At 41.8% G+C, this 27,788-nt stretch overlaps 1 protein-coding gene across 5 annotated transcripts in view; it reads right to left on the bottom strand.

Annotated features, from left to right (window-relative positions):
- Nucleotides 1-26,698, bottom strand: part of LOC139570633 (LIM domain-binding protein 1-like) — a 60,077-nt gene extending 33,379 nt beyond the window's left edge. Inside the window, exons 1-3 of one of the 5 annotated variants that reach the window (XM_071392667.1) lie at nt 26,568-26,698; nt 12,106-12,191; nt 6,808-6,890 (exon numbers count right to left, since the gene is read on the bottom strand). In XM_071392667.1, the coding sequence (XP_071248768.1) occupies nt 6,808-6,835 (28 nt within the window). In that variant the 5' untranslated portion in view covers nt 6,836-6,890; nt 12,106-12,191; nt 26,568-26,698. Of the gene's footprint in view, nt 1-6,807; nt 6,891-12,105; nt 12,327-26,567 lie in introns of those variants that run through there. The other 4 variants (XM_071392668.1, XM_071392669.1, XM_071392672.1 and 1 more) reach the window with 4 other exon arrangements.
- Nucleotides 26,699-27,788: the final 1,090 nt, after the last annotated feature.

Here is a 27,788-nt window from a genome sequence, read left to right as displayed (position 1 = left end):
GGAGAGGTTGATGTCCTTGCACCACAAGGTCAGGTCTCTGACCTCCTCCCTATAGGCTGTCTCATCGTCGTCGGTGATCAGGCCTACCACCGTTGTGTCATCAGCAAACTTAATGATTGTGTTGGAGTCATGCCTGGCCGTGCAGTCATGAGTGAACAGGGAGTTCAGGAAGGGACTGAGAACGCACCCCTGAGGGAACCCCGTGTTGAGGATCAGTGTGGCGGATGTGTTGTTACCTACCCTTACCACCTGGGGGCGGTCCGTCAGGAAGTCCCAGGGTCCTTAGCTTAGTGATGAGCTTTGAGGGTATTCCTTTTGTCCAGGTGTGAAAGGACAGTGTGGAGTGCAATAGAGATTACATCACCTGTGGATCTGTTGGGGCGGTATGCAAATTGGGGTGGGTCTAGGGTTTCTGGGATAATGGAGTTGATGTGAGCCATGACCAGCCTTTCAAAGCACGTCATGGCTACAGATGTGAGTGCTATGGGTCGGTAGTCATTTAGGCAGGTTACCTAAGTGTTCTTGGGCACAGGGACTATGGTGGTCTGCTTGAAACATGTTGGTATTACAGACTCAGACATGGAAAGGTTGAAAATGTCAGTGAAGACACTTGCCAGTTTGTCAGCGCATGATCAGTGTACACGTCCTGGCAATCCATCTGGCTCTGTGCCCTTGTGAAAGTTGACCTGTTAAAAGGTCTTACTCACAACGGCTGCGTAAAGCGTGATCACACAGTCATCTAGAACAGCTGGTGCTCTCATGCATGTTTCAGTGTTACTTGCCTCGAAGCAAGCATAGAGGTAATTTAGCTCATCTGGTAGGCTCGTGTCACTGGGCAGCTCTCGGCTGTGCTTCCCTTTGTAGTCCTTAATAGTTAGCAAGCCCTGCCACATCCGACGAGTGTCGGAACCGGTGTAGTACGATTCGATCCTAGTCCTGTATTGACGCGTTGCCTGTTTGATGGTTCGTCAGAGGGCATAGCTGGATTTCTTATGAGCTTCCGGATTAGAGTCCCGCTCCTTGAAAGCGGCAGCTCTACCCTTTAGCTCAGTGCGAATGTTGCCTATAATCCATGGTTTCTGGTTGGGGTATGTACGTACAGTCACTGTGGAGACGACGTCCTCGATGCACTTATTGATAAAGACAGTGACTGATGTAGTTAACTCCTCAATGCCATCGGAAGAATCCTGGAACATATTCCAGTGGGTGCTAGCAAAACAGTCCTGTAGTTTAGCATCTGCTTCATCTGACCACTTTTTTTTGACTGAATCACTGGTGCTTCCTTCTTTAATTTTTGCTTGTAAGCAGGAATCAGGAGGATAGAATTATGGTCAAATTTGCCAAATGTGTCACGGTCGTCATTAGGTGAAAGAGAGGACCAAGGCGCAGCGTGATATAAATACATGTTCTTTTTAATAGAAGACGAAACGAACACGAACACTAATACAAACTAGACAAAACAACAAACGACCGTGAAGCTATCAAATGAAAGTGCAGACACAAGCAACTAACGTCAAAACATAGACAATTACCCACAACCTACCTAATGCCTATGGCTGTCTAAAATATGGATCCCAATCAGAGACAACGATAGACAGCTGTCTCTAATTGAGAACCAATCCAGGCAACCATAGACTTACATAAACACCTACACTGAACACAACCCCATGAACTCTACAAAACCCCCTAGACAATACAAACACCCTAGACTAGACAAAACACACAAACATCCCCCATGTCACACCCTGACCTAACTAAAAAATAATAAAGAAAACAAAAATAACTAAGGCCAGGGCGTGACAAAATGGAGGGCGAGGGAGAGCTTTGTACGGTTCTCTGTGTGTGGAGTAAAGGTGTTCTAGAATTTAACATGCTGATAGAAATGAGGTAAAACTGACTTAAGTTAAACTGCATTGAAGTCCCCGGCCACTATCAGCGCCGCCTCTGGATGAGCGTTTTCCTGTTTGCTTATGGCGGCATGTAGCTCATTGAGTGCGGTTTTAGTGCCATCATCGGTCTGTTGTGGTATATAGACAGCTACGAAAAATACAGATAAAAACTCTAGGTAGATAGTGTGGTCTACAGTTTATCATGACATACTCTACCTCAGGCGAGCAAAACCTTGAGACTTCCTTAGATATCGTGCACCAGCTGTTGTTTACATAGGTCTGTATGGAGGAGTGGGCCAAAATCCCTGCTGCAGTGTGTGCAAACCTGGTCAAGAACTACAGGAAACGTATGACCTCTGTAATTGCAAACAAAGGTTTATGTACCAAATATTAAGTTCTGCTTTTCTGATGTATCAAATACTTATGTCATGCAATAAAATGCAAATGAATTATTTAAAAATCATACAATGTGATTTTCGGGATTTTTGTTTTAGATTCCGTCTCTCACAGTTGAAGTGTACCTATGATAAAAATTACAGACCTCTACATGCTTTGTAAGTAGGAAAACCTGCAAAATCGGCAGTGTATCAAATACTTGTTCTCCCCACTGTATACTTAGGCCCCCGCCCCGTGTCTTACCAGAGGCTGCTGTTCTATCCTGCCAATAGAGTGTATATCCCGACAGCTGTATGTTCTTAATGTCAACATTCAGCCACGACTCGGTGAAACATAAGATATTACAGTTTTTAATGTCCCATTGGTAGGATATATGTGCTTTCAGTTCGTCACTTTTATTTTCCAGCGATTGAACGTTAGCTAGCAGGAGGGAAGGTAAAGGCAGATTAGCCACTTGTCACCTGTTCTTTACAAGGCACCCTGATCCCTGCAAAATCTCAGTTTCCTGCTCCAGCGAATGATGGAGATCTGGGACTGGTCGGGTGTCTGTAGTATATCCCTCCCGTCCGACTCATTGAAAAAACCTCTTTGTCTAATCTGAGGTGAGTAATCCCAGTTCTGATGTCCAGAAGCTCTTTTCAGTCATAAGAGACGGTAGCAGCAACATTATGTACAAAACAAGTTACAAACAACGGGGAAAAACAAACAAAATAGCATGGTTGATTAAGAGCCGATAAGACGGCAGCCATCCCCTCCGGCGCCATCTTTGAGTTGGAAAAAGTACTCAAATGTCATACTTGAGTAAAAGTAAAGATACCTTAATATAAAATGACTCAAGTAAAAGTGAAAGTAACCCAGTAAAATACTACTTGAGTAAAAGTCTGAAAATATCTGATTTTAAATGTACTTTAAGTACAGTGGTGGAAAAAGTACTACATTTTTATACTTGAGTAAAAGTACAAAGTAAAAGTATATGCTATACATCAAATTCCTTATATTTAGCAAATCAGATGGCACAATTTCCTTTTTTATAACTTTTTTTGACAGCCAGGGGCACACTCCAACACTCAGACATAATTTACAAAGGAATAATTTATGTATTGTGAGTCCACCAGATGTGAGGCAGTAGGGATGACCAGGGACGTTCTCTTGATAAGTGCGTGAATTGGAAATGTTTCCTCTACTGCAAAGCATTCCAATTGTAACTAGTACTTTTGGGTGTCAGGCAAAATGTATGGAGTAAAAAGTACATAATTTTCTTTAGGAATGTAGTGAAGTAAAAGTAAAAGTTGTCAAAAATATAAATACTAAAGTAAAGTACAGATACCCCAAAAAACGACTTAAGTAATAATATTTTAAAGTACTACTTAAGTACTTTATACCACTGCTTATGAATGAGCGTGGCTCACTTCATCACTACACTACGAGCTCCTGACCTGGAGTGCACCCCATCACCATTATGTTGTCAGAGGCAGAGGTGATATACACGGATCTACTGGCAGTGGCCTCACACACAGAACAAAGCCATGGGAGACACTATATGGCAAACATTCCCTAGGAAAAAAATAAAGTTAGGAGGGATGGATGGTGGGAATAAAGGAAGGGGGATGTAAAGGGCAGAGGAGAGTAGCATTTTGTATAATGGAAACAGGAATGAGAATTCAACTACTAGCCTAATTCCAGGCTGAATTTTTGTCCCCTGTGAGAGGCATGTGATCAGTCACACCTAACTAACTGTTGCCTTCTGTAGAGGGAGAGATTGAGAGAGATAGAGAGATTGAGAGAAAGAAAGAAAGAATGAAAGAAAGAAAGGGAGAGATGGAGAAGGAGAGTGTGAGGGAGCAAGAGGGCAATAGAGGAGATTTGTGAAACAGCATCCCCCTCTACTAAACCAGCTGAAAAACAGCTTGTCCTTTCTTTTGACCGTGGAGCCGAATAAGATTAAATTTTTTATTTGAACCTTTATTTAACTAGGCAAGTCAGTTAAGAACAAATTCATATTTACAATGACGGCCTACCCTGACCAAACCCGGGCGACGCTGGGCCAATTGTGCACCCAATCACGGCCAGATATGACACAGCCTGGATTCGAACCAGGGACTGTAGTGATGCCTCTTGCACTGACATGCAGTGCTGCACCACTCGGGAGCCCAAAATAACTGACAGTGCGATATGTTACTGGTGGATAAAAGCCCACAGGAGGACAGATCTAGTCTCAGCAGCACTATGCTGGAAAGCAGAATACTGTAGTCATATGCACGCACACGCATACACAGCTGCGCTACGGTAGGGCTACTGCTATCAGGCTCAATAGAGACAACAATGTGTGTGTGGGTGTGTGTGTGTGTGTGTGTGCCTGCGTGTGTGCTGTGTTTTCGTGAGAGTTCTTGGAAACAGCGGTAAAATGTGCTTGTATGCCAGAACAGCCTGTTAAAGCCAGTAATCCCTATGCCCTCCACTGTGCCATTGTGTTTCCTGTACAATAGACACATTATCTATAGGGGGCACTATACACAAACATTTTAGAAATCATGACAAGTAGGAAACATGATTTGGTGCCCTCTTGTGATCCTCCTGAATACCTCCTAACTTCATTCTGCTCCATCAAACCATCTGTGTCAAATCAGAATGCTTTACATAATTTAGTTTTATTCGGCTGGAATACTGATGGAATTTACATCCTTGAATGTGGCAGGTAGCCTAGCGGTTAAGAGTGTTGTAACCAGTAACTGAAAGGTCGCTGGTTCAAATCCCCGAGACGAAAAGGGGAAAATCTGTCAATGTGCCCTTGAGCAAGGCACTTAACCCTAATTGACGTTGGAAGTCGCTCTGGATAAGAGCATCTGAATGACTGTAATGTAAAATGAAATGCCCCATGGGGAATTCATATTGAAACTCAGACGGTCCAGGTTCAAACACAGACAGACCTCGTTCAAAAGAGGGCTCACTATAGTCTCATTAACAAGCCATGCCACTCAAACCCTGCACTCTCAGTGTTTCCTGTAAAAGGTTAGGCAGAGCTGATGATGGACTCTGCTGTGTGTTTCACTGGCCAACAGGCTTTCATCTACACAGATCTGGGTCATGCTCATTAATAGGGCACACAATGGAAAATGTTTTGTAATGGCAATCGGAAATTAGCATTTGTTTTTGGGATGAGCATTTGTTAATGTTAAGTTCAGATAGTCTCTGTTTCAGTCGACTTTCTTCCATTTGGTCACTATTGATCATGACCCTGCTGTAAGATAGCAAATTGTCCCCGCCAATGGCTGTGTTGACTTGACAGGCAGGAGTGTTAGGGCAAATTCCATTAGGCAATTAATGAACATTGAATGAAGAAGATTTTTTAAACTTTAATTAACTTCCTGAAGGGACTGACGTTGACTCTCCAACCCTGGTAGGCATCGTGCTTGTTCTGAATAGAGTGATTCAGACTTGGACAGACTTGAATTTGCACAGGAAACTGATCATGATAAGATACTGATACAGATAAGAGATTGAGGTGAACTGTACAAAATGTCAGACTGACCATTTCACTCAACAAATAAAGCCCATATGTACACACTTTTCTCTCTCTCTCTCTCACACACACACACACACACACACACACACACACACACACACACACACACACACACACACACACACACACACACACACACACACACACACACACACACACACACACACACACACACACACACACACACACACAGTGTGTCTTCTTGTGACGATCAGAGAAAGGTAAAGAAGAGACAACGGGTATTGATGAAGATATCGATCAAGCTCAGACTACGTTACAGTTAGTAACCGCTTAGTAAGCAACAAATAGACGAAGCTGCCAGAGAGAGAGTGACAATCAAATGTGCACGCATGCGCACAAACACACACTCACACAAACCAGACACACCTCCATAAGGAACAATGTTGTTCTGAGGGCACAGGAGCATTCCACTGACCCAAACTTGTCCGAGCAAGAAAACGTTGTGTCATTCAACATGGGGGAAAGACGTATCCGTGTATGTAGGAGTTGCGCTAGTAATAGCTAGTGAGCGCTAGTAGCCGTTGTGCAGTCTTGCTGATAAATAAAGTACACTGAATATTGAGTGAGGAACACACTGTAAACCAGTTGCTGGACTTTACCTTTACGGCAGAAAAGACACACATTTTTTACATTACATTTTAGTCATTTAGCAGACGCTCTTATCCAGAGCGACTTACAGTAGAGTGCATACATTTTATTACATTTTACATACTGAGACAAGGATATCCCTACCGGCCAAACCCTCCCTAACCCGTACGACGCTATGCCAATTGTGCGTCGCCCCACGGACCTCCCGGTTGCGGCCGGCTGCGACAGAGCCTGGGCGTGAACCCAGAGACTGGTGGCGCAGCTAGCACTGCGATGCAGTGCCCTAGACCACTGCGCCACCCGGGAGACACACGAGAGAGAGACAGAAGACAGAGAGAGCAATAGAGAGTGAGAGAGCAGAGACAGAGAGCGAGAAATGGTGAGACTTACCAGGGCAAGCGCAGCCTCCAACAGACATCTTCTCACATGTTGTAGGTCTCTGCTCTGCTGGAAACAGCCGCCTCCAGTCCTCCCTCCATATGCAAGGATACACATGCAGAGAGAGAGCAAGAAACAGAGGAAAGTGAGAAAAAAGGGTTAGAAGAACAGGACATATAATGAGAAGTACAACAGGATCGGAGCTCTCTTTCTAGCTCTATTTAACAATCAGGAAGTAGGAAATATAGGGCTCTGGTTGGTTTGTTAATATGCAAATTGCAATCCTCGTGGGCAAAGATAAATATGAGAGGGGGGGGGGCACGAACCATAGCTCTCTTGAAATCGCTTATTGTGGCAAAGATATCAGTAATTATGCGTATACAGGGCAACAGATATGCTTGCACGGGGCAACAGAGAGGGCAATCTTCTGTTTTTCAAAACGTATGATGTGCAGAGGCTATACTTTGCAAACATTGAACGGCCATTGCCTGCTCTATTATGTAATTGGTGATCTAAATGTCAGTGCCGGTTGGTGCCGTTTAAGAGGAGGGTGGATGATAATTTTTTGAGCATGGCATTATTTCTCATAAAGTATATTGGATGACTGTCATTCATATTCCATTCACTCAGCTCAACGTAACATCGATAGGTTTAGGCTACAACATGATACTCTAATTTCCCTGTACCCATCATGGGGTTGCTACAACCTAGCCTATGAATGAAAGTTTACAACATAGGTGCACAGGTCGAGAGACTTTTTTGCAATCAAGGTGACAGACAGTTACACATTCAATACAGCCTTGCACACGCTTGCCTGCATCTAGCTCATCTAGCTGTAATCATTAGTCCAACAGCTGCAAATGAGAGGTTCTATTGGACAAATGCAGGTATGTTTATCCCCGTTTCGTTCCGTTTGCTTCCGTTTAAGAAACGTTTTTTCAACAGAATTGGCAGAATGAATACACCCCAGATCACATGCAAACACAGTTCACTTTTATAGTAGCCACATAAAACATCATGATCACTTCACTTGTTGTATATCCTTTTCCCTTCGCATGTGGACTTCAGTGCACAACACATTAGCTGTCTGTGACCAGGTAAAAAACATTTCCAAGACAAACCTTCAAATTATGACCGCTCACTAGCGGTTCTGGGGGGGGGGGGGGGGTGACCCTGTGACAACAATTTTGGACCCCCTTGTGGCCCCCCTAAATGTGGAGTATGAAATACTTTTTACGATATGACAACAATAACGTCTAATGTAACTGGCCCCTCTAACAGTACAACTGGCCCCAGCTTGGCCCCCCCAGTTGAAATGGTCTAGAACCGCCACTGTGACCGCTAACCGCAACACACAGCCTACATCATTGTCACCATATTAGCCAATGTCATAGTCAACATAGCTACTAGAACTAACGCATTAGTAAACCCGCTACAATCATGCATTACAGTGTACAGTCAGAAAGCATTTTAGCAGTTTAGACTGTTAAACAGCCATCACTAACACAGAGAGGCTGCTGCCTACCTACAAACTTGAAATCATTGGCCACTTTAATAAATGGATCACTAGACACTTTAATAATGCAACTTTACTAATGTTTACATATCTTGCATTACTCATGTCATATATATACAGTTGAAGTCGGAAGTTTACATACACTTAGGTTGGAGTCATTAGAACTCGTTTTTCAACCACTCCACAAATGTCTTGTTAACAAACTATAGTTTTGGCAAGTCGGTTAGGACATCTACTTTGTGCATGACACAAGTCATTTTTCCAACAATAGTTTACAGACAGATTATTTCACTTATAATTCACTGTAAAATTGTAGACCTCCACAAGTCTGGTTCATCCTTGGGAGCAATTTCCAAATGCCTGAAGGTACCACGTTCATCTGTACAAACAATAGTACGCAAGTATAAACACCATGGGACCACGCAGACATCATACCGCTCAGTAAGAAGACGCGTTCTGTCTCCTAGAGATGAACATACTTTGCAAAAAGTTGCAATCCCAGAACAACAGCAAAATGACCTTATGAAGATGCTGGAGAAAACAGGTACAAAAGTATCTATATCCACAGTAAAACGAGTCCTATATCAACATAACCTGAAAGGCCGCTCAGCAAGGAAGAAGCCACTGCTCCAAAACCACCCTAAAAAAAGCCAGACTACGGTTTGCAACTGCACATGGGGACAAAGATCGTACTTTTTGAAGAAATGTTTCTCTGGTCTGATGAAACAAAAATAAAACTGTTTGCCCATAACAACCATCGTTATGTTTGGAGGAAAAAGGGGGAAGCTTGCAAGCCGAAGAACACCATCCCAACCGTGAAGCACGGGGGTGGCAGCATCATGTTGTGGGGGTGCTTTGCTGCAGGATGGACTGGTGCACTTCATAAAATAGATGGCATCATGAGGATGGAAAATTTTGGATATATTGAAGCAACATCTCAAGACTTCAGTCAGGAAGTTAAAGCTTGGTTGCAAATGGGTCTTCCAAATGGACAATGACCCCAAGCATACTTCCAAAGTTGTGGTAAAATAGCTTAAGGACAACAAAGTCAAGGTATTGGAGTGACCATCACAAAGCCCTGACCTCATTCCTATAGAAAATGTGTGGGCAGAACTGAAAAAGCGTGTGCGAGCAAGGGGGCCTACAATCCTGACTCAGTTACACCAGCTCTGTCAGGAGGAATGGGCCCAAATTCACCCAACTTATTGTGGGAAGCTTGTGGAAGGCTACCCGAAACGTTTGACCCAGGTTAAACAATTTAATGGCAATGCTACCAAATACTAATTGAGTGTATGTAAACTTCTGACCCACTGGGAATGTGATGAAATAAATAAAAGCTGAAATAAATCACTCTTTACTATTATTCTGACATTTCACATTCTTAAAATAAAAAGGTGATCCTAACTGACCTAAGACAGGGAATTTTTCTAGGATTAAATGTCAGGAATTGTGGAAAAACTGAGTTTAAATGTATTTGGCTAAGGTGTATGTAAACTTCCGACTTCAACTGTATACTGTATTTTTTACCATCTATTGCATCTTGCCTATGCCGCTCTGTCATTGCTCATCCAAATATGTATATATTATTCCATTCCTTTATTTAGATTTGTCTGTATTAGGTAGTTGTTGTGGAATTGTTAGATTACTTATTAGATATTGCTACACTGTCGGAACTAGAAGCACAAGCATTTCGCTACACTCGCAATAACATCTGCTAACCATGTGAATGGGACCAATAAAATTGGATTTGATTTGATAGCAGTTACACCGGCGGGCCCTGGTAGCAATAAAATCATAAAACCAAAAGCTTACCTAGCTGTCCTCCGGCTACACCATGGTGCTACCCTACATAGTGCTGCTGAGTCTACTGTAGACCTTCATTGCAAAACAGTGTGTTTTAATAAATTATTTGTTGATGTGAATATATTTAGTATAGTTTTATCTAAAAAGGAAAACTTTTCAATGTTTCACTATTTTTATCTTTATGAATTTCACTGAGGATGGTTCTCCCCTTCCTCCTCTGGGCAGCCTCCACTGCTAAATGTGCAGCTCATTGATTTGAGCATCCCTTTTAAAGCTCATTTGTTCAACTTTGTAAATGGTGAAAATAGGAATAACCTCAAAACTCTCTGCCTCTCTCTCACCCTTGTCCTCCCTCCCTCTGTTTTGTATCTGTGTGTAGAACAGCAGTGTTAATCACTACAGACAGCATCGATTAAAAATGCAAAGCCCACCTGGGGCGCTGGGACACTGGAGACCCATGAAACACACACACACACATCACCCTCCAGTATGAGCCTTCTTAGCTGTCCCTCACCCTAGCTCTCTTCTCCCCTCTTTTTCCCTCTCCACCTCTCTCCATCAAGCGTCTTCTCTCTAACTCAATAATATTACAGTCCACCACATCACTATGTTTGTATACTATGTTTGCATAATGAACTTACACTCAGCACTGACACACACTTACCCCACCAGACATGCCACCAGAACAAATTCAAGGAAACGTACAGTATTATACAGAGCCATGAGTGCATGGAACTCCCATCTTATATAGCGCAAGTGAACAGCAAACCTGGTTTCAAAAAACAAATAAAGCAACACCTCACGGTACAATGCGTCTCCCTTATGTGACCTACTTGTTGTGTGTATGTACTGACATGTATGTGTAACTGATAGATGCACACACATTACATCTTAATGTTTTTGCATGTATGTAAACTGTAAAATCTTTTGTCTGTAATTCATTTTTCGTTATGTCAGACCCCAGTAAGACTAGTTGTCACCATTGGTGTCGGCTAATGGGATCCTAATAAATCAAAACCAAGACAGACAGACAGACAGACAGACAGACAGACAGACAGACAGACAGACAGACAGACAGACAGACAGACAGACCACACACACACACAGTAGGAGCGGGACTTCTCTTAACAAGCTCAAGCTCTTTGTTATCCGTCTGTCAGGATCAATACGTTGAGGAAACATAACAACCAATTTACAAAAATAACAAGTGGGACACGACATTCCCTAAATGCTATTACGTGCTGTGTCAGAGCCATCAGAGCTGAATGTCATACATACTGTTAGACACATTTCTGAGGAACTATTAACACCCTCCCTAAGGCCTTTACTATTTGTAGTCTCTCTCGCTCTCTCTCTCTCCAGTCAGGACAAAACAGAATTATCTCAGCTGACAGTAAGTAGAACTCTGCTTTTAAAAGGGTGAACTGAGAACAAAGGCAGATATGAGTCATTTCACAGAGAGAGAGAGGGGTGTGTGTGTTTGTTTCTGTTTGAGTATGTCTGTGTGTCTGTCTCCACTCCAGCTTTGGAGAAATGGCTTTTGTTTCTACGCCAGAAAGGCGTTGAGGCTAGAGATATACACGTCGCTGACTGCACAAACAGGCAGTGTCTCTCGCACTGGCGCTCACTCTCTAAAGCAGTTTTTCCGAAAACAAAGATGGTGTAGCTCTATCTTTCCCTGTCAGAAGGCACGCAGCAACAGCAATGTCACAGGAGGAGTCAGGTACTTGCACAAACACACACACACCTGAATGAGAACGGTCACACTTCACCTCTTGTGAACATGTTGTTCTCTGGAGGTAAACAAACACTCATTATGAACATAACATTTTACACACACACAAACACATAATAATGACAATGGCATAGCTAGCCTAATCCCCCAGTCCCAGTCCATCTTAGGTGAGGTCACAAAATAATGCTTACCTCTCCTCTTTGTCTGTCTGTCTACTCGGCACCTCACGACACACACACACGCCATCCATGCTTACCTTTTCCCCCCTTTTATCTCCTCCCGTCCTCTGTCCGTGGCTGTGGAAACACCAGAGCCTGTTCACTAAAACATCCACCAGGTCAACTGCAGAGAAAAATATACTGTCAGAAAAAGAGACAAAAAGAGAGAGGAGATGTAGTGGAGCGCGCAGATGATGAGGAAGGGAGCCGGCTAGCTCTCTGCTGATATAAATATGACGCAGAGGCAGCAGCCAGAGTCACTTCTTTCCTCTCCTCTTCTCCACCCCATCCCTCCATACCCACAGAGAGAGGGCACTGTATCCATGGCAACAACGAGCAGCAGTAGGTGGTGGTTACTGAGATGTTGGGGCACAGCAGGGTGATTCTCGTGAAACCAACTGAAACCATGTCTGTGGTGAATTCAGCTATATAGCCTCTAAAATGTTTTAATAATTTACTATCACATTTGGTTTCTGGTTCTTTAACTTGTTTTGGCCTTAAATCTTATTTATAAAATGTACTTTAGATGCATTTAATTTATAGAAATAACTAACACATTTAATTAAAACCAATGAAATATTGTATAAAGTGGTACATATTCAAAGAGTTAACATTTCTGGGTATTCACATAAACTAGTAATATTTTAGACAAAAAAAAGCATGTTTGACTCGTGTATTGTGTCCACACACACAACAACAAAAAACCTCCACGACCCTTTTGCGTCCCACCACTGCAACAACAAAAAAATACATTTTTTTTTATTACACTTAAAAATCTAAAGCTTGTCTGATGTTTTCAGAATTCAAAAGTGAGCACCAAATCATTTCCAGATTGAGGCATATAGCATGATGTTCTAATGTTCTAATATAGCATGATGTTCTAATTGTTGGCATGTTCTTGACATTACACTACTTTTGATGTCTGAAAGCATCTGACAAAGGTTGATATAAACTGTGTTAAAGGACATTACAGAAAAAAAATCTAAGAAATTGTCAAGATGAATACAAGATGATGCCAAAACATTGGTGGTTTACCCAATAAATTACTGGGAGATTACATATAGAGTTTGCGACTCTATTTTTTATAGCCTACAGTTCTCCCCATTAGTAAGCACCTCTACTAACTTTTTGGGGTGTGCGCCAGCTCATGCTTTTCAGAAGATGAATACACATCCTATGCTATTGATTGTGTAGAGCCAGCTCTATGCCTCAACACCAACAAGAAAAGATGAACACCATATCATTTCCAGATCTTATTTGGTGGTTATCTTTTCATTAATTTGGGGGTTTTGCATATCAGGGAATTTCCACAATGAACGGCCTGGGATGTGGACTTAAAGGGATAGTTCACATAAATTACATATTGGTTTCCTGACCCTGTAAGCAGTCTATGAACAAGATAAGACAGCAATCCATGCTTGGGTTTTGTTTACCTGGTTGCTGTCTCCAGCTTTTTAGCATTTACAGTATAGCAAAAAAAACGATGTAAGTGAAACTTTATTGAGCTATACAATACATTTTTAACACTTTCGGATGATTTGGACATGGAAGGTGATAATATATCAGGGAAATCCACTTGCATTGGTTTTGTGTTACTTAACCCTAATTACTCCTGGATAAGAGCATCTGCTAAATTACTAAAATGTAAATGCTACACAAAACTAAAGCATGGATTGCTGTCTTAACCTTGTCCATCGACTGCTTGCAGGGTAAGGAAACCAATGTACAAATGTAATTTTGTATAAATATTTGTATAAAAACTACCAATTGGTAGTTACAGTCTTGTTCCATCGCTGCAACTCCCGTACGGACTGAGGAGAGGCAATGGTCGAGAGTCGTGCATCCTCCAAAACACAACCCAGCCGAGCCGCACTGCTTCTTGGCACAATGTCCGCTTAACCCGGAAGCCAGCCGCACCAATGTGTTGGAGGAAACACTGTACACCTGGTGACCGGGTCAGCATGCATTGCACCCAGCCCGCCACAGGAGTTGTTAGAGCACGATGGGACAAGAACATCCCTGCCGGAAAAACCCTCCCCTAACCCAGACGATGCTGAACCAATTGGGCGCCGCCCCATGGGTCTCCCGGTCGCAGCCGGCTGCGACAGAGCCTGGACTCTAACCAGGATCTCTAGTGGCACAGCTACTTAGACCACTGCACCACTCGGGAGACCTTGCAATTTGACCCCTACAAAAATGTCCCACAGGAATTCTGCAGGAATTTGAGCCTCTGTGAAGGAATTGTACAGGTGAGATGCAGGTCAAAGTTGATAACTGTCAAGTTTTCCTATGCTTTTGCCAGACTTTATATTGTCTTGCAGTTTTCTTTTTTATATTCCTGCAGGACAAGGTACATTTCTGCAGGTCAAGACAAATTCCTGCAGTAAGCACTGCAGAGGCAGGATAAAGCAAATTTGTGCAGGAAAAGGTCAAATTAAGTTAATAGACAGAGGCAGATCCTGTAGGATTTATTTCTGTACAATCCTGCAGGACAAGGATTATTTCTAAAGGACTAGATGAATTCATGCAGGGCATGGCAAATTCATGCAGTATTTTTGATAATCCTGTATAATGTCAATGCATGCTGACACGGTTGGCAGGTGTACAGTGTATCCTTTTATATTTTCAAAAGCATGTTTGACTCATGTATTGTGTCCACACACACAAACTGGACATTTTTGAGGGACTGTACACCTTGGGTTGATGACAGAAAAAAAGAAAAAAATGAATCCTTTATTTAACTAGGCAAGTAAGTTAAGAACACATTATTATTTTACAATGACGGCCGACCCCGGCCAAACCCTCCCCTAACACGGACAACGCTGTGCGCCACCCTATGGGACTCCCGATCACAACCGGTTGTGATACAGCCTGGGATTGAACCAGGGTCTGTAGTGACACCTCTAGCACTGGGATGTAGTGCCTTCAACCTCTGCGCCACTCGTGAGATGAAAAGCAATTTCAGTTTATTAATTTTAACAACGTTACAATTTATAGAACAACGTTATTATATACAGTATATATTTTCCAAATACTCAAAATTAATTACATATACAAAACATATGAATAGGAGTGTGTTGTCTCCGACAGTGGAGGGTCTGGGTCACTGCGTAGTTCAACTCCCTGTCCCAAACCCACCACCGTGAAGTGAGTGACCGTTTTTATGTGTAGGCAATTAAGTGTTTGTGAACAAATAAATTAACCAACAACAAAAAAACTATAAATAAAGCTACAAGCAGTGATGACCCAGGTTCCTTTTACCCTTTTTGCTTTCTTATAACACCCTTATTTTAAGCCATTTATTATTTGAAATCAAACTTGGTTTAGGCACAACATCAACAATCCCTCACTGTCAAGGGATCCCTTTCTGAAAGCAGCAGTGGCAGGATTCAAACCTGGCCCACCATGGATCTGTATGTATTGCTAGATGAGTGCCTCAGGCAAGTCTGAGGCTCAAAAACCATGGAAGAGCATGCATGTATGAATTGCAGAATATACTTCCTATATTGACATCTTATTAATATTTAGCATTTGGGCTCAGTTGTGACCTCTATGTAATTGTTATTAAAAGTTTTGTGATAATCTGAAGAAAAAAACAGATTTGAACTCAGTATGTATTACCAGAAAAGGACACTAACCTTATGAACAACGCATGCCTCATAGAACATATAGTGTTTGAAAACCATGGATGACGACACATGTATGTATGAACGGCAGAATATATGCCTCCTATATTACCATCATAGGAATTTTTGCATTTGGGTTCCTATATAATTGTTTTACCATGTTTTGTGAAAATTCTCAACCATTTTGTATTTGAAAGACTTGAGGTGTCAGGCCACGCATTCACTCAAATTCATTGGCTCACAGCGACCATGGCATTTAATATGGTCTTAGTTTTTGGAACATATTAATAAGATCCTGGTCTATAGATGCTGAAATTTCACGGAAATTGCTTCAGCAGGCCAAAATGCCATATGATCCATCCTGGTGAGGTCATCGATCCTAGAGGCAAATACTATGTCATTATTATACCAAGTTTTGTGAAGAGTCTCAACCATTTTGTATTTGAAAGTCTTGAAGTGTCAGGCCATGCCCTCAGTAACAAAGCTGTTTATAGAACGGATGAGTGGACAGCAGCGTGAGGACCTTCGCTGTGCTGTGCTTACACAACTGCCATCTAAAACTGCCATTATCCACCCCCTTCACCTTTCCTCCCCCCACCTACAGCACCCACCCCCCTCCCAGCACCAACTTATTGGGTACTGCAGTCAGAACAAACTATTAACCTAGCTTTAATGTAGCATAACCCTCAAATTCCCAAACCCTTATCTACCTCCCATCTGTTGGGCTGAATACATAACAAATTGCTCTCAAGACCTGGAATGTCTTTTATGTAGACACAGGTTGTGCGGATGTCTGAGCATTTTATTAACTGCACATTGTTGGAGAAACCACTCTCTTTTTATTCCTGAAGCAGTATCCCCTGTGTCTCGGTCTTTTGCGGTGTAGTTGGTTGTATTAACGGGGTCATTGAATACATACCCCACGTCACAGCTATGACCAACGTCTGCAAAACTCCTTATCAGAACCACTGACCCTTCGTTTGTGACAACTGTATGTTTGACCTGTTTTGATAGTGTGGTGCTAGATTTCGCATGAATGCAATTGCCATGCACTATTGCTCCTAGATGAAATCGGCAAGGCTGGTCATTCACTAAGCCTGATTCTCCAAGGAGAGAAGCCTCCCTTGGTGTTGGCATTCTCACATCATTTTTCATTGCACACTTTGTTGTTAGCTTATAGTCTCTCAGCATTCTTTCTACAAAGCTTTTACTTTGCTGGTTGGAACTACTGGCATAAACAACTGTGACAAGCCTTGGTGCATGTTGGTAAAGGCAGGACATCTCAACAATCTGTGCCATGGAAGAGTTTCAGAAAGTTCCCATTGTGGCTCTCAAATATGAAGGCACTGACACTATAAAGGATCCCAATGTCTTACTAATGATGTGGTGTGTAGAAGTATGTAGATGTTGAAAGAAACATGACACTTCCCATACAATGTTTCAAAACGACCAACAAATATCTTGAGGAGCATTTCAGCTTCATCAATGTCATAAGGGGAACTCTATCAGGAAACAGCAGCTTCCTTGTACAAGGAGCAGTAAGTGCTCTAGATACTGCGACGGTATAATTCATTTTAAGCAAGGAAGACTGTAAAACAAGAGGAAGTGTCTGAGGCTTTCCAGAATGTGTGTGAACGTATTGAGCGTGGAGGTCTTGTGACATTTACTGGGGGTTTTATGGCAAGCAACCTCTTGTCGATTTGTTCTATGTCTCGTCCCATGTACCAGGACTCAATGTACCAGGTAATGCTTTGAGTCAAACCATAGTGTGGTCATTTGCCAACATATGCAGAGTAAGGTACCGTGCATGTAATCAAATGCAAACCCTGCAATCATGTTGAAAAATGTAAGAAGTATTACAGTTTTTCTCAAATCGCTTTGGCTCAATTCTCAAATTATAATATTTTTTTCCCCATAAACAATAAGTTCAAATTTCTGAACAATTTGTTTCTTGTTCACACCAGAATTGAATTTCTTATTCATTTAAGCAAATTGCACGTGTTTTGGCACATGTGCAAAAGAGTAAGTACAATTGTCTACAATTTGCACAACAACTACATGCACATGGCTTGCTGATCAAAACTGATGAGTTAATTCTCAGTGAAATGATCATACTCTTCACAACTTCTAAACATTCTTTCATCATGTGAGCCATCACAAAATGATCCATTCAATTATCAAAATCTGTCAGACATGCATGTATATTCCATAAATATCTATGACATGGAATGTTTGTGATGTCTGCTAAATTGGCAATTTACCTGCCAGGTGACATAGTAATGAAATAGGAATCACAATCTTACCAATCAGCCAATCAAGTTTGGAAGCATATATATGGAGCTTGCCCACAGCACAATCACTACCATTTTTGAACATGGCGGAACATCACAACCCTGAACAGCAGCTACATGCTCGTGGAAGAGAAATAAGAAGATGTGTAAGAATGCGTGGTGGTGGTGTTAGGGGAAGACATAATAGAGGAAGAGGTAGAGGCAAAGAATAAGAGTCCCTGATGAAATCAGAGCCACAATTGTGGACCATATCATAAACCATGGTCTTACAATGGAAGAGGCTGGTCGGCGAGTACAGCCTAATGTAAACAGGTCCACAGTGTCATCAATTGTGCAAACATTCTGTAGTGAAAACAGATAAATATGTACTCGTTCTTTACTTTTGTTACAGCATTTAATTCACAACAATACAGCAACTATTGTAAAGGTACATACAAGTCTGAAAACCACGTGTGAGGAATATACAGTAATACTGCACAATTTGAATACAATATACTATCTGCAACATTATCTAATTGTGAAATCTACATGTCATATATAGGACTGCACAACGACCTCATGTTGGTGGCAGAGGAGCAGTATTCAGCCATCAACAAGAAATTTGCAACATGATCAATCCCAACAATTCCATCAGGCTAAGAAAGATCCAAAGTGCAAACATAAATGCAAATATCAATTCTGTCAGCCTTTCAACAAGAGAGAGTTTGAAAAAAAAATCGAATTGACTATGAAACAACTCTACAAGGTGCCATTTGAGAGAAATAGTGACCGATTGAAGGAGCTGCGGTACCAGTATGTCCAGGTAAACCATTGGTGTGCACATGGTATATTGTACAGGGAGTTTTACTGTACCTCAATGATGCCTGTATATACTTCTTGAAGTTGTAGATACCCATAACAACAGAAAGCATTTCTACTTTCCTAAATGTCTGATTCTAGAATAGGCTATGTAAAACTAACTCTATATTTTGTTTCTGTGTTACTATATAGAGAATAATGGAGCTGGAAGGACATGAAATGACCCACATTCTTGTTTTTGTGGACGAGGCTGGGTTCAATATGGCCAAAGGCAGGAGACGTGGCTGCAATCTCATTGGAGACCGGGCTAAAATGGGCACACCAGGCCAACGTGTGGGCAGTACTACAATGTGTGGTGCCATTTCTGAGAATGGTGTGAGCACACATTTTCCACACATTGGGCCCTATAACACCCAACTTCTCTTGGCCTTCCTAAATGCACTTTACAGAGAACTAATACCAGAATACGAAAGAGGTTAAGTTAGACCAGATTTGCCAAATCATGTAATTGTGTGGGATAATGTCAGCTTCCACCGAACCAACATTGTTAGGGAATAGTTTGCTGCACATGAAAAGATAACAATGGAGTTCATCCACCACACTTCCCATTCCTGAATCCAAAAGAAAAGTTTTTTTCAGCATGGAGGTGGAAAGTATATGACTATCAGGTACAGGCCTCCCGGGTGGCGCAGTGGTCTAGGGCACTGCATCGCAGCGCTAGCTGTGTCACCAGAGACTCTGGGTTCGCGCCCAGGCTCTGTCGCAGCCGGCTGCGACCGGGAGGTCCGTGGGGTTCGACGCACAATTGGCCTAGCGTCGTCCGGGTTAGGGAGGGTTTGGCCGGTAGGGATATCCTTGTCTCATCGCGCACCAGCGACTCCTGTGGCGGGCCGGGCGCAGTGCGCGCTAACCAAGGTAGCCAGGTGCACGGTGTTTCCTCTGACACATTGGTGCGGCTGGCTTCCGGGTTGGAGGCACTCTGTGTTAAGAAGCAGTGCGGCTTGGTTGGGTTGTGTTTCGGAGGGCGCATGGCTTTCGACCTTCGTCTCTCCCGAGCCCGTACGGGAGTTGTAGCGATGAGACAAGATAGTAATTACTAACAATTGGATACCACGAAATTGGGGAGAAAAGGGGGTAAAATTAAAAAAATAATAATAATAAAAGACTATCAGGTACAAGATCAGAGGTCTCTGTTAGATGCCATGAATGCTGCTTGTGAGGACATCACAGGCAATTACTGCAGGGGATGGTTGTGCCACGGTGCATCGCAAGGGAAAACATCAGATGTGATGTTGTCGAAAATCTCTGGCCAGACCAACAAGAGCGACAGGATGTCCACCAAGAAGATGGGAACTTGTAGTGTTACGTACTGTGAGGAGGTACAATTTATTCTTTTCACAGAACTACCACAGGTTTTTTCATTGTTGCAGTTTTTTTTTTTTTTTTTTGCATGGATATTATTTTGTGGCAAATTCTGTGACTTTATATGTAAAAATGGACATGCAAATGTGAATTCTGTTTAGATGTAACACATTGTTACAAAAATAAATTTACTGTGTACAGTTGAAGTCGAAAGTTACATACAACTTAGCTAAATGCAATTAAACTCAATTTTCACAATTCCTGACATTTAATCCTAGTAAGAATTCCCTGTCTTAGGTCAGTTAGGATCACCACTTTATTTTAAGAATGTGAAATGTAAGAATAATAGCAGAGAATTATTTATTTCAGCTTTAATTCCTTTCATCACATTCCCACTGGGTCAAACGTTCACATACACTCAATTAGTATTTGGTAGCGTTGCCTTTAAATTGTTTGTTTAACTTGGGTCAAACATTTTGGGTAGCCTTCCACAAGCTTCCCAAAATAAGTTGGGTGAATTTGGGCCCATTCCTCCTGACAGAGCTAGTGTAACGGAGTCAGGTTTGTAGGCCTCCTTAATCACACATGCTTTTCAGTTCTGCCCACAAATGTTCTATAGAATTGAAGTCAGGGATTTGATGGCCACTCCAATACCTTGACTTTGTTGTCCGTAAGCCATTTTGCCACAACTTTGGAAGTATGCTTGGGGTCAATGTCCATTTGGAAGACCCATTTGAGACGAAGCTTTAATTTCCTAACTGATGTCTTGAGATGTTGCTTCAATATATCCACATAATTTTCCTGCCTCATGATGCCATCTATTCTGTGAAGTGCACCAGTCCCTCCTGCAGCAAAGCACCCCCACAACATGATGCTGCCACCCCCATGCTTCACGGTTGGGATGGTGTTCTTTGGCTTGCAAGCTTCCCCCTTTTTCCTCCAAACATAACGATGGTCATGATGGCCAAACAGTTCTATTTTTGTTTCATCAGACCAGAGGACATTTCTCAAAAAAGTACAATCTCTGTCCCCATGTGCAGTTGCAAACTGTAGTCTGGCTTTTTTTTATTGCTGTTTGGAGCAGTGGCTTCTTCCTTGCTGAACATCCTTTCCGGTTATGTCGATATAGGACTTGTTTTACTGTGGATATAGATACTTTTGTACCTGTTTCCTCCAGCATCTTCACAAGGTCCTTTGCTGTTGTTCTGGGATTGACTGCAACTTTTCTCAAAGTATGTTCATCTCTAGGAGACAGAACGCGTCTTCTTCCTGAGCGGTATGCCGGCTGCATGGTTCCATGGTGTTTATACTTGCGTACTATTGTTTGTAAAGATGAACGTGGTACCTTCAGGCGTTTGGAAATTGCTACCATGGATAAATCAGACTTGTGGAGGTCTACAAAAAATGTTTTCTGAGGTCTTTGCTGATTTCATTTGATTTTCCTATGATGTCAAGTAAAGAGGCACTGGGTTTGAAGGTAGGCCTTGAAATATATCCACAGGTACACCTCCAATTGACTCAAATGATGTCAATTAGCCTATCAGAAGCTTCTAAAGCCTTGACATCATTTTCTGGAATTTTCCAAGCTGTTTAAAGGCACAGTCAACTTAGTGTATGTAAACTTCTGACCCACTGGAATTGTGATACAGTGAATTATAAGTGAAGTAATCTGTCTGTAAACAATTGTTGGGAAAAATAATTGTGTCAAGCACAAAGTAGATGTCCTAACTGACTTGCCAAAACTATAGTTTGTTAACAAGAAATTTGTGGAGTGGTTGAAAAACAAGTTTTAATAACTCCAATCTAAGTGTATGTAAACTTCCGACTTCAACTGTACATACAAATGTGCATATGATTTTTCTGTGTACTACAGTATTGACTTTTCCCAGTAAACTTTTACCTACTGTTGAAATCGGTATCTACAAATCTCAGTGTGATACACAATAGCATTCAGCTAGACAAAGTAGAACAAAACAGAAATTTGTATAAAACAAACATTTCCAGGGTTGACTGCCATGGTGAAAAAACATCAAAACATTTTGACCAGTACGGCTCACACAATTATTTTTTTTCCTTTTCATTTTTATGGCATTGGCCAATTTACTGACACAATAACTAGGTTTTGAAGCATGAATTAAATGTTTTGGCTGAGTTACATTTTGCAGAAATGCAACAGTTGTGACAATTGCACTTACAGTTTAGAGAATGTTAAGACTGTTTCAAAACATTTGCCAAAGCGATTGAGAAACTGTAAAGGAGACGGGCCCTTCACACCATGTATGACTTTCTCTGACTCAACCACCAAGGCAACGTCTCTGCGGTGTTTGGTGTCTGTGCGTAGCTCTGGTTCACTCTCAACAGTAGGATACACTGTAGTGAACTAGGGCTGTTACGGTGGCCGTATTTCCACCACACCAGCGGTGTGTCATGATGGCAGTCAAATTCCATGTGACCATTTAGTCACAGTAATAAGGCTTCTCCAAGCTCTGATGCTGCTGATGATTCATTAGCAACCTACCAAACTTGCTAACTGCCTGGTACTCAGCACTCTATTGTCCCTCTAATCACTCTAACATCAATGCAAATGTGTTCCAAAATCTAATCAAACACTTCGAGAGTCCATGAGCTCATGTTGCGCATCTCTTTAGGCAATGCAATTGCGTTTTGAAAACAGTGTGATGGCCTCTATTAAAAAGAGAAAGGTCCCATCAGCTTTCTATAAGCTAGGCCTACTATATTATTTCTCAACCTTCCTAATATAAAGCTCATTGATTCTCTTCAATATTAGGACTATGGGGGATAGTAGATTGACATAGGCTAGTGCTTTTGCTGTTTGTTAGGCCTTCTCAAATAAAATATATTTATATATTAATATATTAATATACACTTTTTTGATTACTACATGATTCCATGTGTTATTTCATAGTTTTGATGTCTTCACTATTATACTACAATGTAGAAAATAGTAAAAAATACAAATAAAATAAAAAATTTCATGAGTGTCTAAACTTTTGACTGGTACTGTATATGACACAAAAACAAACATTACATTCATAAATAGTGTAAAATACTAGATTAAGTGCTGGGTAAAATAAAGTCAGAATATACTTTATACATAAAATAGATACCGTTTTTGGTACTGACCCATCTCGTCTTTAAAACAAAGTACACTAACAAAACCCTAAGAATAATATACTGCAGAGGCAATAACATACATATTCACCAGGGGTGAAACGGTTCACAAAACTCATTGTACGATACGGTACAGTGGTGTCACGGTTTAGTACGGTTTCGATACATCGACAAAATAAATGCCTGAGAAATATGTAATTTGTATTTCGATTTTCCATTTCACTTATAATAGTAAACATGGGTAGCTTGAATTCCCAGGAGCATATGGAAACAAAGGGACAACAAAAACTGCAGTGCCTGCTATATAACATGAAATAAAATAGAAATTTAAAACAATACTTCAACAAGAGTGCATAGTCCAACACCATATATCAAAATTAAGTCACATAGCAGTGCCTTAAACAAAATAGGACCCCTTGAGACTGGTTACTTGAAAAAACATTTTTTATCAGATTTTCAAGTTTTTCTTTAAGAAGACTAGTCTATCCACATTATCTGTAGCGAGCACAGATCGGCTTACTGTGACAATGTCAGCCGCTTAGGAAAATACCCTCTCGCTAGGGACAGAGGTCCCAGGCACAGCCAGGTAGCGCCTTGCTAACATGGCAACACGAGGGTATATTAACTCTTTGGTCTTCCACCATGTAAGTGAATCAGCATCCAGGGGAATACAGTCCACGTCCCTGTATGAGGTCACCTCCTCCTCTATGACCTTGACCTTTGATTTGGTTCCCTGCTCCTGGGTCGTGAACAACTCCCCAAAAAGCTCTGCTATGGCAGACTTCTTTTCTGGAGGAGAACCCCTGTCGTCTGCCGTCTCTGGAGAGGGGTTGGCTCCTGTGGTATCTGTGGCTTAAATCACTAATTAATCAAATAAAAAATGTCACATTATCAAAATAAATACAATACCTGTTGTATATTGGTCACAATCTCTGCTGTGAGTTCAATGTAGACTCTCAGACGAGCAGCAGCATCCAGGTGCAGCATGGACTTGAACCGGGGGTTCAAAGAGGTGCTCTTGTGTAAGAAGTCTTGGACACCAGGGTCAGCATATCTAGGCTCCAGGTTTACTCTGATAGCAGTCTTGACATTCCTTGACACTGCGGGTTCATCTTCATCAGATGCCACCATTGATTTCAGGATCATTGTTTTCTTAGGCAGGACCATGGACCACTCAGTGCATATTAGTGTTGTGACTGTTGAGAGGTTTGCACACTTTGATAACTTCCTCTGCTAGTATTAAGTCATTTTCAGACAAAGTTACAATATCTTTGATATTCTTCCTCACAGCTTGATCAGTCAGTGTAGAATACACCACAACTTTCTGCTCAAGCTATCTCTCAAACATGTCATGGCTTGAATTCCATCTTGTAGGGACATATTGGATTAGTTTGTGGTTTGGCAGCTCCAGCATCTCCTGTTTTGTCTTGAAAACATGTGCAGCAGTTGTGCTTTTATGAAAGAAGAATACCACCTTCCTGATCTTCGCTGGGAGGCGAGAGATTGGATTAATTGACATTGCTTTTTGAGATGGTAGATTAATAACGTGAGAAAAGCATCCTGTCTGTGGCCCCAATCCAGCTAGTGCAACTGCATTTACAATATTTCTAGCGTTGTCAGTGGTCACAGGAATCGTTACATTATCCCTCTCCTACTTCCACACTGCAACTACTTCCCTTAGCTCTTCCCCCAAGTTTACACTGGTGTGACTCCTCTCAAGGGGACGTGTTTGAAGGACATGGCTTTTTATCTCCCACGCTGCCGTAATGAAATGAGCCGTTACAGTAAGGTAGCTCTGTAGCTCTAGACGTCCAACTGTCTGTTGTTAGAGCAACAGACTGCGTTTCTGACAACTCGCTCTCAAGTTGTTCTTTTGTATAAGGCAGGTATTAATGTCTGGGCAAAATGTGTACGGGAAGGAATAGTGAAGCGCGGCTCGACCACAGGTTTCTGAACCCCGCATTCTCTGCCACAGAGAAGGGTCTCATATCTGCCGCTATGAATTTTGCTATTGCTGCGTTGATTTCGTTAGCCCGGAATCCAAACCGGCTGCGCACGTGCGCCATCGTGCGCTATCATGCATACATTTATTTTGCCCCCACCACACCAAACGCGATCACGACACGCTGGTTAAAGTATCAAAACAAACTCTGAACCAATGACATTAATTTGGGGACAGGTTGAAAAGCATTAAACATGTATGGCAATTTAGCTAGTTAGCTTGCACTTGCTAGCTAACGTTAATTTGTCCTATTTAGTTAGCTTGCTGTTGCCAGCTAATTTGTACTGGGATACAAACATTGAGTTGTTATTTTACCTGAAATGCACAAGGTCCTCTACTCCGACAATTAATACACACAGAAAACGGCCAACCGAATCGTTTCTAGTGATCTCTCCTCCTTCCAGGCTTTTTCATCGTTTAACTTATATGGTGATCGCATCTAAACTTTCATTGTATTACCACGACTACCGGCAAAATGGCACGTGGGTACCTGCTTCTATAAACCAATGAGGAGATGGGAGAGGCAGGACTTGCAGCGCGATCTGCGTCAGAAATAGGAATGAGTTCTATTTTAGCCGTAGACGCTAGTTGGCTCGCTGGAGCAGTGTGGGTGTAATAATTGAATAACATGGATTTGTAAATTTATTTTGCAACGCTCGCGCACGGTTTGGTCAGCATGTTAAGGCTGTGGTGAGAAGTGATTGCCGTTTTTATTTTCCCGCCTAGTCCAACCGATTGGCACTTTGGGGTGATGTCGGCGCAAATGAGTAGTCATGTTACTCGTATTGCCACTCGAATAGGCTAACGGCAATGAACAGAGCCTAAATGTTGTATTAGTTTTATCCACCACTCGTTGGCAATCCCCGTTATAGTTTACAGGGAAACCGAAATGTTCCCAGACGGCAGACCTGAATGATACTTGGGCGTCTTCTAGTTCTGGCTCGCCAATGCTTGCCATATTGCTCCTTTGCATTTAGCTAACTGCTAATTCCTTCATAAGATAATTGCTGCTTAAGACAGTCTCTCAGCTCTGTTATTGTTGGAGTTAAATAACTAATGAGCGGAACTGCAGACAACTTTATTACTATGTGGATATTTTTCCACGTTAATATATATGCAATAAAAAATAAAATATATATATTCCTAGCTATAATATATGATTAATGTATTGTTCGGTTCGCAGTGCGTACTGCACCGTGAACCCTGTACCGAACGGTTCAATATAAATACGCGTACCGTTTCACCCCTAATATTCACACATCCTTTTCCCTACATGCAATAAAAGTTACCTGTAGAGTCAACACCTGGCAACACTCAGGCAGGGCAAACAGAGGTCACTGATGTTCATCGACACAGAAGCTAGCTAGACTAGCTAGGCGTATCAACATCCTCTTTCTGACAACGCCACTAAGGGTGCCCCTATGGAACGCCGATAGGCTCAAAAAGGACGTGGTAAAACGCAATCTTTTTAATGCTACGCGTGTAAAATAAGCAGGTGCAGGCACTAAATTAACGCCTTCAAGCGCAAAGTTAATGCCTACATGAGTCAAATAAGCATGTGCAAATGTGGCAGGCGGTCCAACTTGTTCCAACGTGCTAAATAAACGGCTGCAAGCGGTCCTGCAAACATCAAATTAACGCCTACAGCTGCTAAATATACATATACACACGCTAAATTAACGCATTCTTTAATATGCTAAGTTTACACGCCAATTTCCCTAACTCCTCCTTTCAACCAGATTTCATTAATCGGTGTACAGTCAGTTTGAAGCAACAACACCACAATTGAAGATGAGGAGAAAGACTTCCTTATCCACTGCAAAGAGACCCTAAATGACTGCACTCTCCTTCTGCTCTCCGATAATCCTGGACTTGATGTCCTTCAGTCCACGTTAACAAGGTTGATTCTTTTTAAATACTATTATTACTTAATCATAAAGTTGATCAGCTAGCTAACACAGAGGACGGATCTGTTTATGGCTATGCAGCTATGTTGGAGGCTCAGACACTGAGACAGCAGTGCAAGTAATTTAGGCCTATGTGTTGCTAATATTGTAAGTCTGATTAGGCCAAGGGAGTATTTTATATATGTAGCTAGTGTAAGAAAAACTTTTATGCTCATATATGCTTGAAGCCAAGATAGGCCTTTATATCTATGCATTAGCTTTTAGTAACAAAAGGCAAAGCAAATGAACTTATATTACAAGTGTGTTTGCAGTATGTTGCACAACCTGCTTCTGGCATGCCATACTAATGTTTCCACATACAGCCAAGAAAACAGGAACTGGGTCAACCGCAGAGGTCTAAGGGACTTCATCTTGTGATGACATATCTGCTGATGGCTGGTAGACACACACACACCCACGCACATTTACACTCAAACACAGAGAACCACACACACCGCATTAATACCTAATAGAGCTTCTAGGGATCCTAAGCTTATCAACATTGTGCACACACGGCAGTTGGGAAATTCAAAACAGACATTAAGCAAGGGACATTCTTCAACA

This window comes from Salvelinus alpinus, chromosome 3, assembly GCF_045679555.1.
Source record: "Salvelinus alpinus chromosome 3, SLU_Salpinus.1, whole genome shotgun sequence".
Lineage (NCBI taxonomy): Eukaryota > Metazoa > Chordata > Actinopteri > Salmoniformes > Salmonidae > Salvelinus > Salvelinus alpinus.
Note: the sequence above shows the minus strand (reverse complement) of the source record. Positions and strands in the feature narration are given on the sequence as shown.